The 14936-nt window shown below is 36.3% G+C and overlaps 1 protein-coding gene across 1 annotated transcript in view; it reads left to right on the forward strand.

Moving 5' to 3' along the window:
* Positions 1–14936, forward strand: part of LOC126287492 (uncharacterized) — a 133651-nt gene that overhangs the window by 39124 nt on the left and 79591 nt on the right. The window contains exons 2-4 of the mRNA XM_049984889.1: positions 12498–12679; positions 13858–14211; positions 14579–14658. Of these exons, the coding sequence (XP_049840846.1) occupies positions 12498–12679; positions 13858–14211; positions 14579–14658 (616 nt within the window). The remainder of the gene's footprint in view (positions 1–12497; positions 12680–13857; positions 14212–14578; positions 14659–14936) is intronic.

A 14936-nucleotide genomic window follows, 5' to 3' on the forward strand; every position in this document is an offset into this window, starting at 1 on the left:
GAAGTTGAATAAATATGTTTTGTTTGTATTATGTATTACCATTTTCTATGATGTCATTTGTCAAATTTTGCAACTATACTTTGTATTACTTGAATGAAGTACAGATCACATTTGTCTGTAAGAATGGTAGCAGAAGTGTTCTACAAAACTAGCATCCAATGTCAATGACAGCTAACTGTTGTAGAATGTTAGCCATTTTCTGAACTCAAACATAATGAGCTATCTCGAATAGAACAACCTCTCCTATGTTAACCAGTCTGGATTTATAAAGTACCACACCAGCATTTATTAATGAAAGTACAGTCATAAGTACAAAACAAAATTTATGCCTTGATTGCCATTTTCATGGTAGGTTGGGCACAGAATGTAATCTTGTATGAAGAATCACTGATCAATTAAAAGTGGCCCCAGCCAAGCCCAAGAAATGTGTATTAGGCCCATGTCTGTTAATTTTATATATTAATGACCTGGCAGACACTTCTTGCAGGTTATAGAGTAATCTGTAATGAAGTACTATCTGGGAAAAGCTGCACAAATAAGTCAGTTCTACACAAGACTTAAAAGTGGCAGACATATTGAATTGCGTTGAATGTTCATAAGTGTAAAATTATGCACTTCACTAAATGTGAAAACATAGTATCCTATAACTACAATATCAAAGTGACACAACTTGACTTAGTCAACCCATATAAATACATGGGTATAACAATTTGTTGGGGTATGAAATGATCACATAGGCTCAGTGTAGGTAAGCTTCAGATCATTGGTAGGATACTGGGGAAATGCAGTCATTCTACAAAGGAGGTTGTTTACAAACAAGTGACCAATCCTAGAATGCTCATCAAATGTTGGGGACTCATACTAGGTTATATTGGGCATATACACAGAGAGGCAGCATTAATGGTAACAAGCTTGTTTGGCTCATGGAGTAGCATCATGGAAGTGCTAAAGAACCTGAAATGGTAGATGTGTGAAGATAGGTGTTAACTACCCCATAAAAACCAATTTACAAAGTTTCCAGAGCTGGTATTAAGTGAGGAATCAGAAAATACAGGGTTATTCCAAATGATGGCCCCATTTTCAAAACTTCACAAAATTTCATATTTATTCAAGTAAAAATCCAAAATGAACAAGCTCTATACCCATGAAAAGAGGAAGTTTGAAAGTTTTTTTTTTCATAATGATTGATATAAATTTAATCATTTGTAAATAATTAGTTGTTAATAATTATTTAATAACTATAAATGTAATAAATGTTCAATGTGGCCACCATTGTTTGCATGGCAGACATCAACGTGGTAATCGGACGTGTCCCACACACATGAAAGAATATCTGCTGTTACTGAGTGCTCAGCAGCAGTGATCCGGTTTCGCAGATGGCTCAGAGTGGTTGGTACAGGCTCCTTCACATAACCCCATAAGAAATAGTCGCAGGGTGTGAGACCAGGAGATCTCAGTGGCCAGAAGTGCAGAGCCAGGTCCTTAAGTCCCCTGTGACTGATCCAGTGCTGAGGAAGGGAGTCATTCAAAAAGCCTCCTGTATCATAGTGCCAATGGGTGGAGCTCCATTCTGTTGGAAAATGAAGTGCTGGGAATCTCCCCTAACTTGAGAGTATGCCATTGTTCCATCATTTCCAGGTATGTGTTTCCCATTATAGTTCTTTTCACAAAGAAAAATGGTCCACAAACTTTGTACAGGATATGGCACAGAACACATTGATCTTTGATGAGTCTCTTTCATGTTGCAGTGGTGAATATAGATTTTCCAAACCCCATATGCGAACATTGTGTCTGTTGACTTTTCCACTAAGGTGTAACATCGCTTTATCGCTAAAAATTACATGCTGTAGAAATGCATCATCCTCCATCTTTGCGAGCACACAACCACAATGTGAGACACTTCTCTTTGTCATTGGGATTGAGAGCCTGTACACATTGTAGGGCTTGTACAGCAAATGCTGTCTCACAACTTTCCATACAGTTGGCTGGGGCACTCCAAGCTCTGTTGGCAGACTTACTGGGACAGTGCACAAAATTTTCTTGAATCCTCTGGACATCATCCTCTGACAAACATGGTCAACCTGTGCTTTTTCCTCCGAACACACTCCCAGTCTGTTTAAATTGTTTAAACCAATGGCTAATGCTTTTGCTAGTTGGTGGTTGAATACTGAATTTGGTACAAAATGCTTGCTGCGCTGCAATTTGCGACTCACTTTTCACAAACTCAAGAATGCAGAAAACCCTTTGAAACAGAATGATGACCCTATTATCGCGCCAACTCTACTGACCGCTTCTGAACCATCACTGCCTGCCCACTGTTGCCTGCTCAAAACTTTGAAACTTCCTCTTTTCACTAGTATAAAGCTTGTTCATTTTGGATTTGTACTTGAATACATACAAATTTTTGAAAATGGGTCCACCATTTAGAATAACCCTAGATACTAGAACCTCTGTGTATAATACACATAGGTACCAAGAAGATACGTCTAGACTAATTACAGCCTTCCCAAAGGTATTTAACGTCATTATTCCCACATTCCAATTCCAAATGGAACAGAAAGAATCCAAATGGATGGTAGAAAGAGAATAACTCTCTGCCATACACTTCATAGTAATTTTCGGAGTAGGGATATAGACTAGACATAGATCCTCATACACACAGGAAGGATTTTCAACTGAATACTGCATGTGTCAGTCAGCTTATGTCCATAGCTCCTATCTGTTATTTCTAGACATGACACCCTTTCAGTTTTTACTGTGATTGTTGGACTTTTGAGGGAATTCTTCATAAGGGACAGAGTGAGCACAATCTCATTGGATATTGCGTATGATTTCTGCCACATGGTGACATTACATAGGTATATTTTTAATTATTATTCATTAAATCTCTGGTCATGGTAGCTCAAGCTTACTTAAAACCAGAACACACTTATATTTCACAATTTTCACTTCCTTTCTCTACAAAAAATTTTCATTCTGACTATATCATATGTTTACTTAATATGATAAAAGATTTAACTGTTGCGTCTGTTGGTGATAGTGGGGAATTAAAAGTAGCTGGAAAGCTGTGTGCCAGATAGAATATTTAACAAGAACACATTTAATAATACACATTATTGAGTGGCCTTATGATTTCAAGTCTTCATCCTAACAAGTGTATCCCAGTTTACCAAATATATGGAGAATCAGTATCCACTTGAAATGTCATGAGTTTAGAGCATGTAGCCACCCATTTTTACCTGCACAGCCTCCATAGCAGTGCTTTTGTTGAAACTGGCTGAAAAGTAATTTGCTACCAATAATGTAGTCCACGTCAGAATTCACAGTACCCACATTTTAACTACAAATGACTACTGAATAAACTACTTTTATGGCCTGTTTGAACCTCATCAATTTTAATTACAGTACAGATTAAGGAGAAGTGACATCCGGGACTCCATAGATGTCCTGCATCCTGCACTTTATAGATGGCTTACAATATTATTCAAGTACAGTAATCTAAGACTGACATGATTATTTGAAAAGTCCGCATATGGCAAACATATAATTAACACAGTGCTGTATGAAATGGTAAAAGCACTGTCCTTCCACTCTAATGGTTGTACCAAAACAAAAACAATGTACACATTAAGCATTGCTGATTATAAACTGCTCCTATTGTCACATCTTGCACTAGCCATTAGTGAACCTTAAACACAGATGATGGGATTAATTACAAGTTTATACTCCAAATAATTGTAATAAACAGTCACTGAATTATTGTATAAACTTCTGGATATGAAATTTATATAAAATGTGGTAAATATCCAACTTATAATCTCTATTGAATAGTGAGTGGTACATTTTCCCCATATTTTTGGACACAGATCTTACTCATTTCGTAACTCTCCAAAGACTGAACTAGAACTCAACTAACATGGCTTTTGACATGTCTCTTTTATAAGCTTACAAGAATTAAAACTAATTTGTCTATTGTTGTTTACCAGATTTTAACTAATTACAATTAAAGATTTACATTTCTGAGTATTTCAATAGTGAATGGAGATTCATTTAAATGCAAACTTTCACATACAGTAATAATTTATGTAGAATTACACAAACTATTTTGTCTAAATGAGCTATTTTACTTCAGTAACAATGTTTTAACTAAAAATCTTAATGATTACAAAATTAAATGAACATTTGTATTACTAACAGATTTGTCACTGATTGAGTTTGTATCTATTCTTGGGCGCCATGACTGACCTCATTTGAACTCTTCTGTCAAGAGAGTTAATTTGGAGCTGGAACGGCTGCTTATGTCAGGTGCAGGGTCACACATTGGTGTGGTTCCTGTTGATTCTCTCAGTAGGTGAGATTATACTAGGCATGGCCTTCACCTCAACAGGAAGGGGAAGGGTAAATTGGCTGGGGAAATAGCAGGAAAGTTAAAGGGGGGAGGCTCTGTCATGAGTAGTGTTTATAGGCCTCAGAAAAGACCCTTTTTTAGGGTAGGGAGGACAGAAAGAAAGCAAATTTTAAGAGAGGTTAGAACTGAGATAAACCTTACATTTGAGAAAGAAATCAAAAAACATAATTCCAGCTTATTACATCAGCATAAACAGCTATTGCTTAAGAATTTTCAACAGTCAGCAGATATTATAACTCTACCAAATTTTAACTCAGTAAATATGAAATGTCAGCTATCTTTATTGCATCAAAATATTCGAGGACTGAGAAATAAAATTAATGAATTAACTATCTGTATAGATGAATTAGAGTCTTCAAACCCAGCTGACATAATCTGCCTGTCTGAACATCATGTGACCACTGGTATAGAACTTTTAAGTGTTACAGGGTTTAGGTTAGCATCTCACTTTTGTAGATCAGAAATGGAGAAAGGAGGAGTTGCCACATTCATTAGGAACTGTCATACATTTAAGAACATAGACATTCATAAATTGTGCCTAGAACAGCATATGGAAGCATGTGCAACAGAATTAGAATTTCACAAAAAATCCTTCATAATATTAAGTGTATATCGAGCATCTGCAGGTAACTTTAATCTGTTTGTAAACCACCTTGAAGCTGTACTGGCCCATTTAACAAGCAAAAACAAAGAAATAGTGGTTGCTGGTGATTTCAATGTAGATTTCCTTAAAGACTCTCCCAATAAGAACTTATTTGAGTTAGTAACACTATCATTAACTTAATTCCCACTGTAAAGTTCCCCACTAGGGTAGCCACTTGATCACAAACAGCCATTGATAATATATTTATAGAAATGTCCAATGAACAAAATTATATTACAAAACCAATAGTCAATGGCCTCTCAGACCATGACATGCAGTTCCTTCTGTTAAATGTTAATACTGGACAGGATATAAAATCTGTTAAATCTGAGCTCAAGAGGGTAACCAATAAGCCAAAAATTGATTATTTTAGGGCACTGGACTGATGTTCACAGTGCTCATGGCATAAATTAAAAATATAACCCTTTTGATAATAAAGTGCTTACCTTATTTGAACACTGTTTTCCCCCAAAACTTACCAAGGTTAGAGCAAAGTCTACAAAAAAGCCATGGATTACTCGAGGAATAGGGGTATCTTTTAAAACAAAAAGAAAACTGTATCTGTCAATCTGAAACAGTTCCGATGTTGATACTATAGCACATTACAAGAAATACTGCAAAATATTAAAAACTGTAATATGGATGTCAAAGCAAATATATTACAAGGAAAAGATAGTCATATCAGATAGCAAAATAAAAACAATATGGGATATAGTGAAGGAGGAGACCGGTAGAACCAGACATAAAGAGGAACAAATAGCATTAAGAGTAAATGATACATTGGTGACATAAGTGTATAGTGTTGCAGAACTTTTTAGTAAACATTTTATAACTGTTACCAAAAAGATGGGGTTGTCAGGTTTGGTAAATGCTGCTATGGAATACCTCAGACCAGAAATTTCAAGCAACTTCCATAATATGAATTTGACCCTCACTACCCAACAGAAATAACATCCATCATAAAATCTTTAAAATCAAAAACATCTAGTAGGTATGATGCAATATCAACAAAAGTAATTAAAGGATGTGATTATGAGCTAAGCAACATATTAAACTATCTATGTAACAAGTCATTTATCAGTGGAATATTTCCTGAATGACTGAAATATGCTGAAGTTAAGCCACTGTTCAAGAAGGGAGATAAAGAAATAGCATCAAATTTCCGTCCAATTTCACTGTTGCCAGCATTCTCAAAAGTTTCGAAAAAGTAATGTACAGTCAGCTTTATAACCATCTTATCTCAAATAACATACTGTCAAAGTCACAGTTTGGATTTCTAAAAGGTTCTGATATTGAGAAGGCTATCTACACTTACAGTGAAAATGTGCTTAATTCATTAGACAAAAAATTGCAGGCAACTGGTATATTTTATGATCTGTAAAAGGCATTTGACTGTGTAAATCACAGTATCCTTTTAAGTAAATTAGAGTATTATAGTGTAACAGGAAATGCTGCAAAATGGTTCAAATCTTATATCTCTGGCAGGAAACAAAGGGTGTTATTAAGAAAGAGACATGTATCAAGCTATCAGGCATCATCCAACTGGGAACTAATTACATGTGGGGTCCCACAAGGTTCAATTTTGGGGCCCTTACTTTTTCTTGTTCATATCAATGACCTTTCATCAGTAACATTACCAGATGCCAAGTTCGTTTTGTTTGCCGATGATACAAACATTGCAATAAATAGCAAATCAAGCGTAGTCTTAGAAAGATCAGCTAATAAAATATTTGTGGACATTAATCACTGTTTCCTATCCAATTCTTTGTCACTAAACTTTGAAAAAACACACTACATGCAGTTTAGAACTTGTAAGGGGTGTCCCACGAGTATATGTCTAACATACAATGACAAGAAGATAGAAGAAGTGGACAGTGTTAAATTCTTGGGATTACAGTTTGATAATAAATTCAACTGGGAGGAGCACACCACAGAACTGCTGAAGCGTCTTAAAAAAACTCTGTTTGCAAAGCTAAAGTTTCCTGGGTACAAAAACATGCGGTAAGAGTTATATGTGGTCTGAACTCAAGAACATCCTGCAGAAACCTGTTTAGGGAACTAGGGATACTAACTACTGCTTCCCAATATATTTATTCCTTAATGAAATTTGTCATTAAAAATATATCACTTTTTTAAACCAACAGCTCAGTTCATGGAATCAATACTAGAAATAAGAACAATCTTTTTGCAGATTTTGCTGTGGTGTACCGAGAGGTTGTAACAATGGAAAATTGTACTGAAATGCAGGAGGATCTGCAGCGAATTGACGCATGGTGCAGGGAATGGCAATTAAATCTCAATGTAGACAAGTGTAATGTGCTGTGAATACATAGAAAGATAGATTCCTTATCATTTAGCTACAAAATAGCAGGTCAGCAACTGGAAGCAGTTAATTCCATAAATTGTCTGGGAGTACGCATTAGGAGTGATTTAAAATGGAATGATCATATAAAGTTGATCGTCAGTAAAGCAGATGCCAGACTGAAATTCATTGGAAGAATCCTAAGAAAATGCAATCCGAAAACAAAGGAAGTAGGTTACAGTACGCTTGTTCGCCCACTACTTGAATACTGCTCAGCAGTGTGGGATCCGTACCAGATAGAGTTGATAGAAGAGATAGAGAAGATCCAACAGAGAGCAGCGCGCTTCATTACAGGATCATTTAGTAATCGCAAAAGCGTTACGGAAATGATAGATAAACTCCAGTGGAAGACTCTGCAGGAGAGACGCTCAAGGGCTTGGTACGGGCTTCTGTTAAAGTTTCGAGAACATACCTTCACCAAAGAGTCAAGCAGTATATTGCTCCCTCCTACGTATATCTCACGAAGAGACCATGAGGATAAAATCAGAGAGATTAGAGCCCACACAGAGGCATACCAACAATCCTTCTTTCCACGAACAATACGAGACTGGAATAGAAGGGAGAACCGATAGAGGTACTCAGGGTAGCCTCCGCTACACACCTTCAGGTGGCTTGCGGAGTATGGATATAGATGTAGATGTAGAAAGTCACATAGCCTTGTACAAAAAGGTGTGCATTATTCATGAACACTCATTTTCAGTAGCTTGCCTGCAGCCATAAAAAGCTTAACAACCAATGAAATTCAGTTTAAGACAAGCCTAAAGGATTTATTGGTGGCCAACTCCTTCTACTCCATTGATGAATTTCTCAGTAAAAAAACTGATATATATATATAATACCAAGTGGGAAATCGCCGGTAGACAGGCACAATAAAATAACACACTAACACACACAAAATTTCGAGCTTTTTCAACCGGTGGTTGCTTCGTCAGGAAAGAGGGAAGGAGAAGGAAAGATGAAAAGATGTGGGTTTTAAGGGAGAGGGTAAGGAGTCATTCCACTCCCGGGAGTGGAAAGACTTCCCTTAGGGGGAAAAAAGGATAGGTATATACTCACACACACACACACACACACACACACACACACTCACACTCACACACACAAATCCATCCATATATATACAGACACAAGCAGACATATTTAAAGGCAAAGAGTTTGGGCAGAGATGTCAGTCGAGGTGGAAGTGCAGAGGCAAAGATGATGTTGAATGACAGGTGAGGTATGAGTGACGGCAACTTGAAATTAGCGGAGATTGAGGCCTGGTGGATAACGAGAAGAGAGGATATATTGAAGCGCAAGTTCCCATCTCCGGAGTTCGGATAGGTTGGTGTTGGTGGGAAGTATCCAGATAACCCGGACAGTGTAACACTGTGCCAAGATGTGCTGGCCTTGCACCAAGGCATGTTTAGCCACAGGGTGATCCTCATTACGAACAAACACTGTCTGCCTGTGTCCATTCATGCGAATGGACAGTTTGTTGCTGGTCATTCCCACATAGAAAGCGTCACAGTGTAGGCAGGTCAGTTGGTAAATCACGTAGGTGCTTTCACACATGGCTCTGCCTTTGAGCGTGTACACCTTCCGAGTTACAGGACTGGAATAGGTGGTGGTGGGAGGGTGCATAGGACAGGTTTTACACCGGGGGCGGTTACAAGGATAGGAGCCAGAGGGTAGGGAAGGTGGTTTGGGGATTTCATAGGGATGAACCAAGAGGTTACGAAGGTTAGGTGGACAGCGGAAAGACACTCTTGATGGAGTGGGGAGGATTTCATGAAGAATGGATCTCATTTCGGTGCAGGATTTTAGGAAGTCGTATCCCTGCTGGAGAGCCACATTCAGAGTCTGATCCAGTCCCGGGAAGTATCCTGTCACAAGTGGGGCACTTTTGGGGTTGTTCTGTGAGAGGTTCTGGGTTTGAGGGGATGAGGAAGTGGCTCTGGTTATTTGCTTCTGTACCAGGTCAGGAGGGTAGTTGTGGGATGCGAAAGCTGTTTTCAGGTTGTTGGTGTCATGGTTCAGGGATTCAGGACTGGAGCAGATTCATTTGCCACAAAGGCCTAGGCTGTAGGGAAGGGACCGTTTGATATGGAATGGGTGGCAGCTGTCATAATGGAGGTACTGTTGCTTGTTGGTGGGTCTGATGTGGAAAAATGTGTGAAGCTGGCCATTAGACAGATGGAGTTCAGTGTCAAGGAAAAGTGACATGGGATTTGGAGATTGAGGAATGACATATGTCTGCTCGTGTCTGTGTATGAGCGGATGGATATGGGTGTGTGTGCAACTGTATACCTGTCTTTTTTTCCGCCTAAGGTAAGTCTTTCCACTCCCGGGATTGGAATGACTTCTTACCCTCTCCCTTAAAACCCACATCCTTCCGTCTTTCCCTCTCCTTCCCTCTTTCCTGATGATGCAACCGTTGGTTGTGAAAGCTAGAATTTTGTGTGTATGTTTGCATTTCTATCGACCCGCCAGCGCTTTCGTTTGGTAAGTCACATCATCTTTGTTTTGAGATATATTTTTCCCGTGTGGAATGTTTCCCTCCATTAATTATATATATTTCTACAGTGTTTTTGTCTACTTTATCAGAAAGTCTGTAAACTTGTATATGTTTACATATAAACAATGATACCAAGATTTGAAATTACCAATAGTTTGTAATTATCATGGGTTTTAGCCAAACAAGTCATACTAGCAGTTTCAGCATAACCAAAAGAAGGTAACAGATATTGAGGTTAATTTATATGAGCACAGACTCTGAGTCAATAGGTGATATTTTTAAATAACGTGAAAAAGATCACATTTTGGGGAACAAAAACTTAACAGCTGGGAAAACTCCCCTGCTTTGTTACAAATGCAGTAGAAGATCAATCACAAGCTTATGAGATATGTCTATACTAGGTTCCAAGTAGTTTTAATAGAGTGCAACTGAGCCATGAGTCTATTCCTTGTTGTCTTTTAGCACACAGAACATGACTATGAAAGTAGGCATTCTACTCTCTTAAAGGAACAACATTGATCTAAATGGAATGGAGTCTGTTGAGGCAGAAGAGAAACTTATGGTGCAGCTGGATGCAGCATTCTTGTTCAGAGGATGAAGTTGATATCATGGAAGATCATCTGTTCGAGGATGATCAATTAGTTTGCAAAATTTGTGGAACTACCATAACGTGAATTCCCAATGCTACAGGGGCAGTTATTCGAGTTAACTTTTAGTGACAACTGCAGAACTGCCTGTTACTCCAACCTTGAAAACACTGCATACTTTTTCTCAAAATGAGCAGATATCAAGGCAAAGATCTGTGTAGAAGATAACCTTCTCATATCAGCAAATGGCTTTTGTTTATGCGACAGCCACATCACTGCCAGGGACTACCATGTGAAATATGAAGAGTATGGCTGTTCAGCTGGTCTTTCATCAAAAGTTGCAAAAGCAAGTGGAATAATCAGCTGAAACATGCAGGAATAAGATTTTCATCAAAAGTTTGAAAATCAAGTGGAATAATCAGCTGGTGCAAGCAGAAGACATCAATGATTTTGTAGTGTCACAATCTCCTGCTGCTCTTCCTCAATTACTTGCACTTGGTGCTGATGGTTTCGCTTCTCCTCTTGTAGCTGCAGCTACAGTTGTTGGAAATGAGTTAGAAATTCATCCATAGGCATGATGCAAGTCTGAAAACTGTCATTTCTGAATATCATTGGCGTTTTCATGCCAAGATATGAATCACTACATAGGTAAAACTGCATAATAAACAACATTCACTCTTCAACGACAGAGAAATTATTATTACTTGGTAACTGTGTAAGGAAACTGGATAGTTCTGATTCAGTATTGAAGAATAATTGCTGTGTCATTTTATTTTATGATATTCTGTTAGCAGGGGCTACAAAACCACATTTTTTTTAATTCTGTTGTTCCTCAACACTCCAGTGTGTGACTTGAAAACTTAACCCTCAAGAATTTTGATCACCTTATAACAAATATACTGAAGTTTTTCAGTGGGATAGATTAATATTTGTGTGTATATCATATTTTGGTGAGAAAACTTCTTTCTAAAGAAAATTCTTTGATCAAGATGTATAGATACAGCAACATATCATCATCAAAAAGTCATGAGAAATTTTGCATGTCTAAAAGAAATCTTTTCCATGGTTAATAATTAAGGTTTATTTATGTAATCCTTCAAAATAGTTTTACTGATGAGCACTCACATAAATGCAAAGTGACATTCTCATAGACTGTGTCAAGGTACATAGGGATTACTAATTTTTCATTATGTAGCTCTCAGAGATACACTCACATAAATTTAGAAAACAAGGAATAATTTTTTTATTCATGATTTCTCTTAATTCTTTGAATAGTGCTAGTCTTTATGCAAACCATTATTTTCTTCCACTTAAAATAATTAATATTACAAACAGCTTATGTTCTCTCACAGTTACTGAGTTAAGTGGCATCAAACATAGTTTGTGCAAGAACAGTCTCTTGATAATATTGATTTCATTATAAAATACTTATTTGCACAATATTTAGAAGTTATGAAGAAACACTTTCTCTGTCTATCTCTTTTAGGTAACAGTCAATGATCTATCCCTAAATTTAGACTGTGTACTTTTTGTTTGAAACTGTATTAAGTCAATTGTACATTCATTGGTTTCGTGAGAACATTTTAGACAAAATTAGACCAGTGAAATACATTCTAGATCACTGTGCCTTTATTAATGTAATTTCATGAAGGATGTTCTCATGTAGTATATCACATTAATGCCAGAAATGGACAATCAATACCAAGCTCTGTCCTCTCATAATGCCCATCAAGTACATTTACCCCTGTCAGATTTTCTGACTGGCAGACAGATATATCCAGTGAAGCACTTTCCTAATGAACAGTATGATGTTCAGGCAGTCCACTGGTATGGATGTCTCTTTACTAAATCTTCTTGCTAAGATTTTCCACAAAAAAATGATATCATATGTTATTTTCTTTCTATGCTGTGAAAATGGTAACATTATTTTTTGACATTTTCAGTGATCACTCTCTTATCTTATCAGTAAAATTATTAATATATGATTATTATTGTTTTAGAAAACTTTAATGCAATTCTATACATGAAAAAACTTTCTGAGTATGGTGTATTTTCATCATTACATAACTGTGAAATTGAGAAAAATTTGTGGGTTACTGATTTGCACAGATATGGAAATAATTCAAAACATGGAGTGATTATTGATCTTACTTGTGAAAAAGGTGAAACATTCCTGAAATCAGTGAGTATGTGTTACAACTGTGTTAAATTCAAATATTTTTATGAAGCTAAATAGCATGATTGAAAGTAAGAATAATAGTCATAGATTCCTATTTACTCAAAATCATTCCCATTGTAGATAACACAAAAACCATCAGAAAAGAAGGATAAATGTAAGTTAAATTTATAATTTCATAATTTTTCATTCTACTACACAATGAATATGAATAAAACATTTAATCTATACTTTAATATAGCTTTGCAAGTGCTGAGCTTCTTTTTTTCTTGAAAGGTGATGCTAGAACCTTCTTATAAAACAATTATGTAACACATAATTCATTGTGGATGTGGCACACTGTAATAATGATGTTACTAAATACATATTATAATGACAGTCTACTGACTGTTTTTGTTGTTCTAATAATTTTTAACATCCTATATCATGCCCAGAATTTAAAAGTGTATCCTAGAACTTGGCATTTAAAAACAGTTAACAGTTACACCATTAAGCCACAAACGATATGATAAAATAAATGTCAAGAGCATACATTCAATAGAGCTGTCAGACAAATATTTTCCAAGATACTCCAGGATTCAGGTTCTAAGTTTAAATTAAACTTACTTGTGTTCCTTTCCAGAAACATCTCTGTATGTAGCCTCCATCTGAGGTCAGTAAGTCCAGTATAAATTGTTTGTAATTAACACACGTGAGAAAATTGTCTTATGCCTTGAAACCATAAGCAGATTCATTGAGTGAGCAGATAAAATACTGTTACCAATTTAATTAATTATAAAAGAAAATTAAATAAGTAAACTGAGTAGCCTGTTAACATTTTTTGATAGAAAAATACGTGATATTACCATTGATTTTCACACATTTTCACATTTTCTTTCTACAATTTTTCCCTCTTCCATAACAAATACAGTGGAAAATTTTATTTCTCTGTCTCTTTCTCTCTCTTGCATGTGTGTATTTTGGATGTAGTTTAGCTTCTCTGCATATCCACAAGCTGTAGCTAAGTAGTTGCTGCACCTAATGTTTACATACAATACAACAGCTCCAGCTGGAAAGTAATACATACCGTGTATCATGAATGAATGAAGTCAGTTCATTGTCAAAGTAAAAGGCAATGATGATGTAGAAATGTTTCTGTTGCTTTGTTTACAGTTGCAAATGATATTGAATCTCTTTGTTGACAGGTTTTGAAAAATGATTCATTTGGCTATTGTGGAGCCCACTGGCTCTGCATGGTAAAAGAACAGTCTGATCTAAATTTCTTCGCCAAAAAAGGCTTCCTCACATCAGCTACTGCTTTAAACACATCTGAAGTCAACTTCCCATGCCCTGCAAATATATCACAAAGAGAACATAGGTTCACAACAGAAGTAAGCGAAACTGCCTTGTCACACAAGGATGCCTGCAGTTTTCTGGATATGAGACTAAATAAATCATTTGGTGGAAATCTAAGTTACAAAATTCATGTATATGATATTCGAGGGGATAGTAATTACAAATATACTGTGAGAGGCACAGTGGTCAGAACAGATAGTAATGTAAGTCTACTTAATATGAGTTTACTATATATGAATGTAAAACAATGGAATATTTGATATTGGCATGCTGCATAACATTACTAGAATTACAAATCATGAGCTACATCAGAAATGTTATTTTGGTCAATGAGAACTGTAGTATAATATTTCCAAGGACCTCAAAGTATTTTCTTCAAATCTTTAGCTATGAATAAATGAATGAAATGATGTTTGCAAAACTGATTTATCTTTTTTATATTGACATTACTAACCAAGGATGATGGCCTGCCTTTCTTTAGGTTATAGTAAAAGTGCTATTTATATTGTGTCACTAGAATTCTGTTTTATTGCATAAAATATAAACAGTTGTCTTTTACAACCATTACAGTTTCAAATGGATATGAGTGGGAACCGTGAACTTTTTGACAGATCTATTCTTCATCTGCTGCAGGATATTTTGGAGTTTAGGTAATGTGAAAGACCTTTACACATAACTGTATTTTAAGGATATGCCTGTTACTATGTGTTGAACTGTAAAGGCTGCAGAAACACTTTTCATATAGCTTACAGGAATGCAGCTGATAACACCATTCACACCCAGCATTTTTCAGGACTCAAATGCAACAAGAACACCTCCACACAACCAAAGATGACCAACATCAGAATATTGATAGTGAATATTAATATCCATCATGTGAGATAACATTAAGTTTGTCTCTCTGCATTTGGCCAGGGAAGCAGCAGGA

This window comes from Schistocerca gregaria, chromosome 1, assembly GCF_023897955.1.
Source record: "Schistocerca gregaria isolate iqSchGreg1 chromosome 1, iqSchGreg1.2, whole genome shotgun sequence".
In the NCBI taxonomy this organism is placed as follows: Eukaryota; Metazoa; Arthropoda; class Insecta; order Orthoptera; family Acrididae; genus Schistocerca; species Schistocerca gregaria.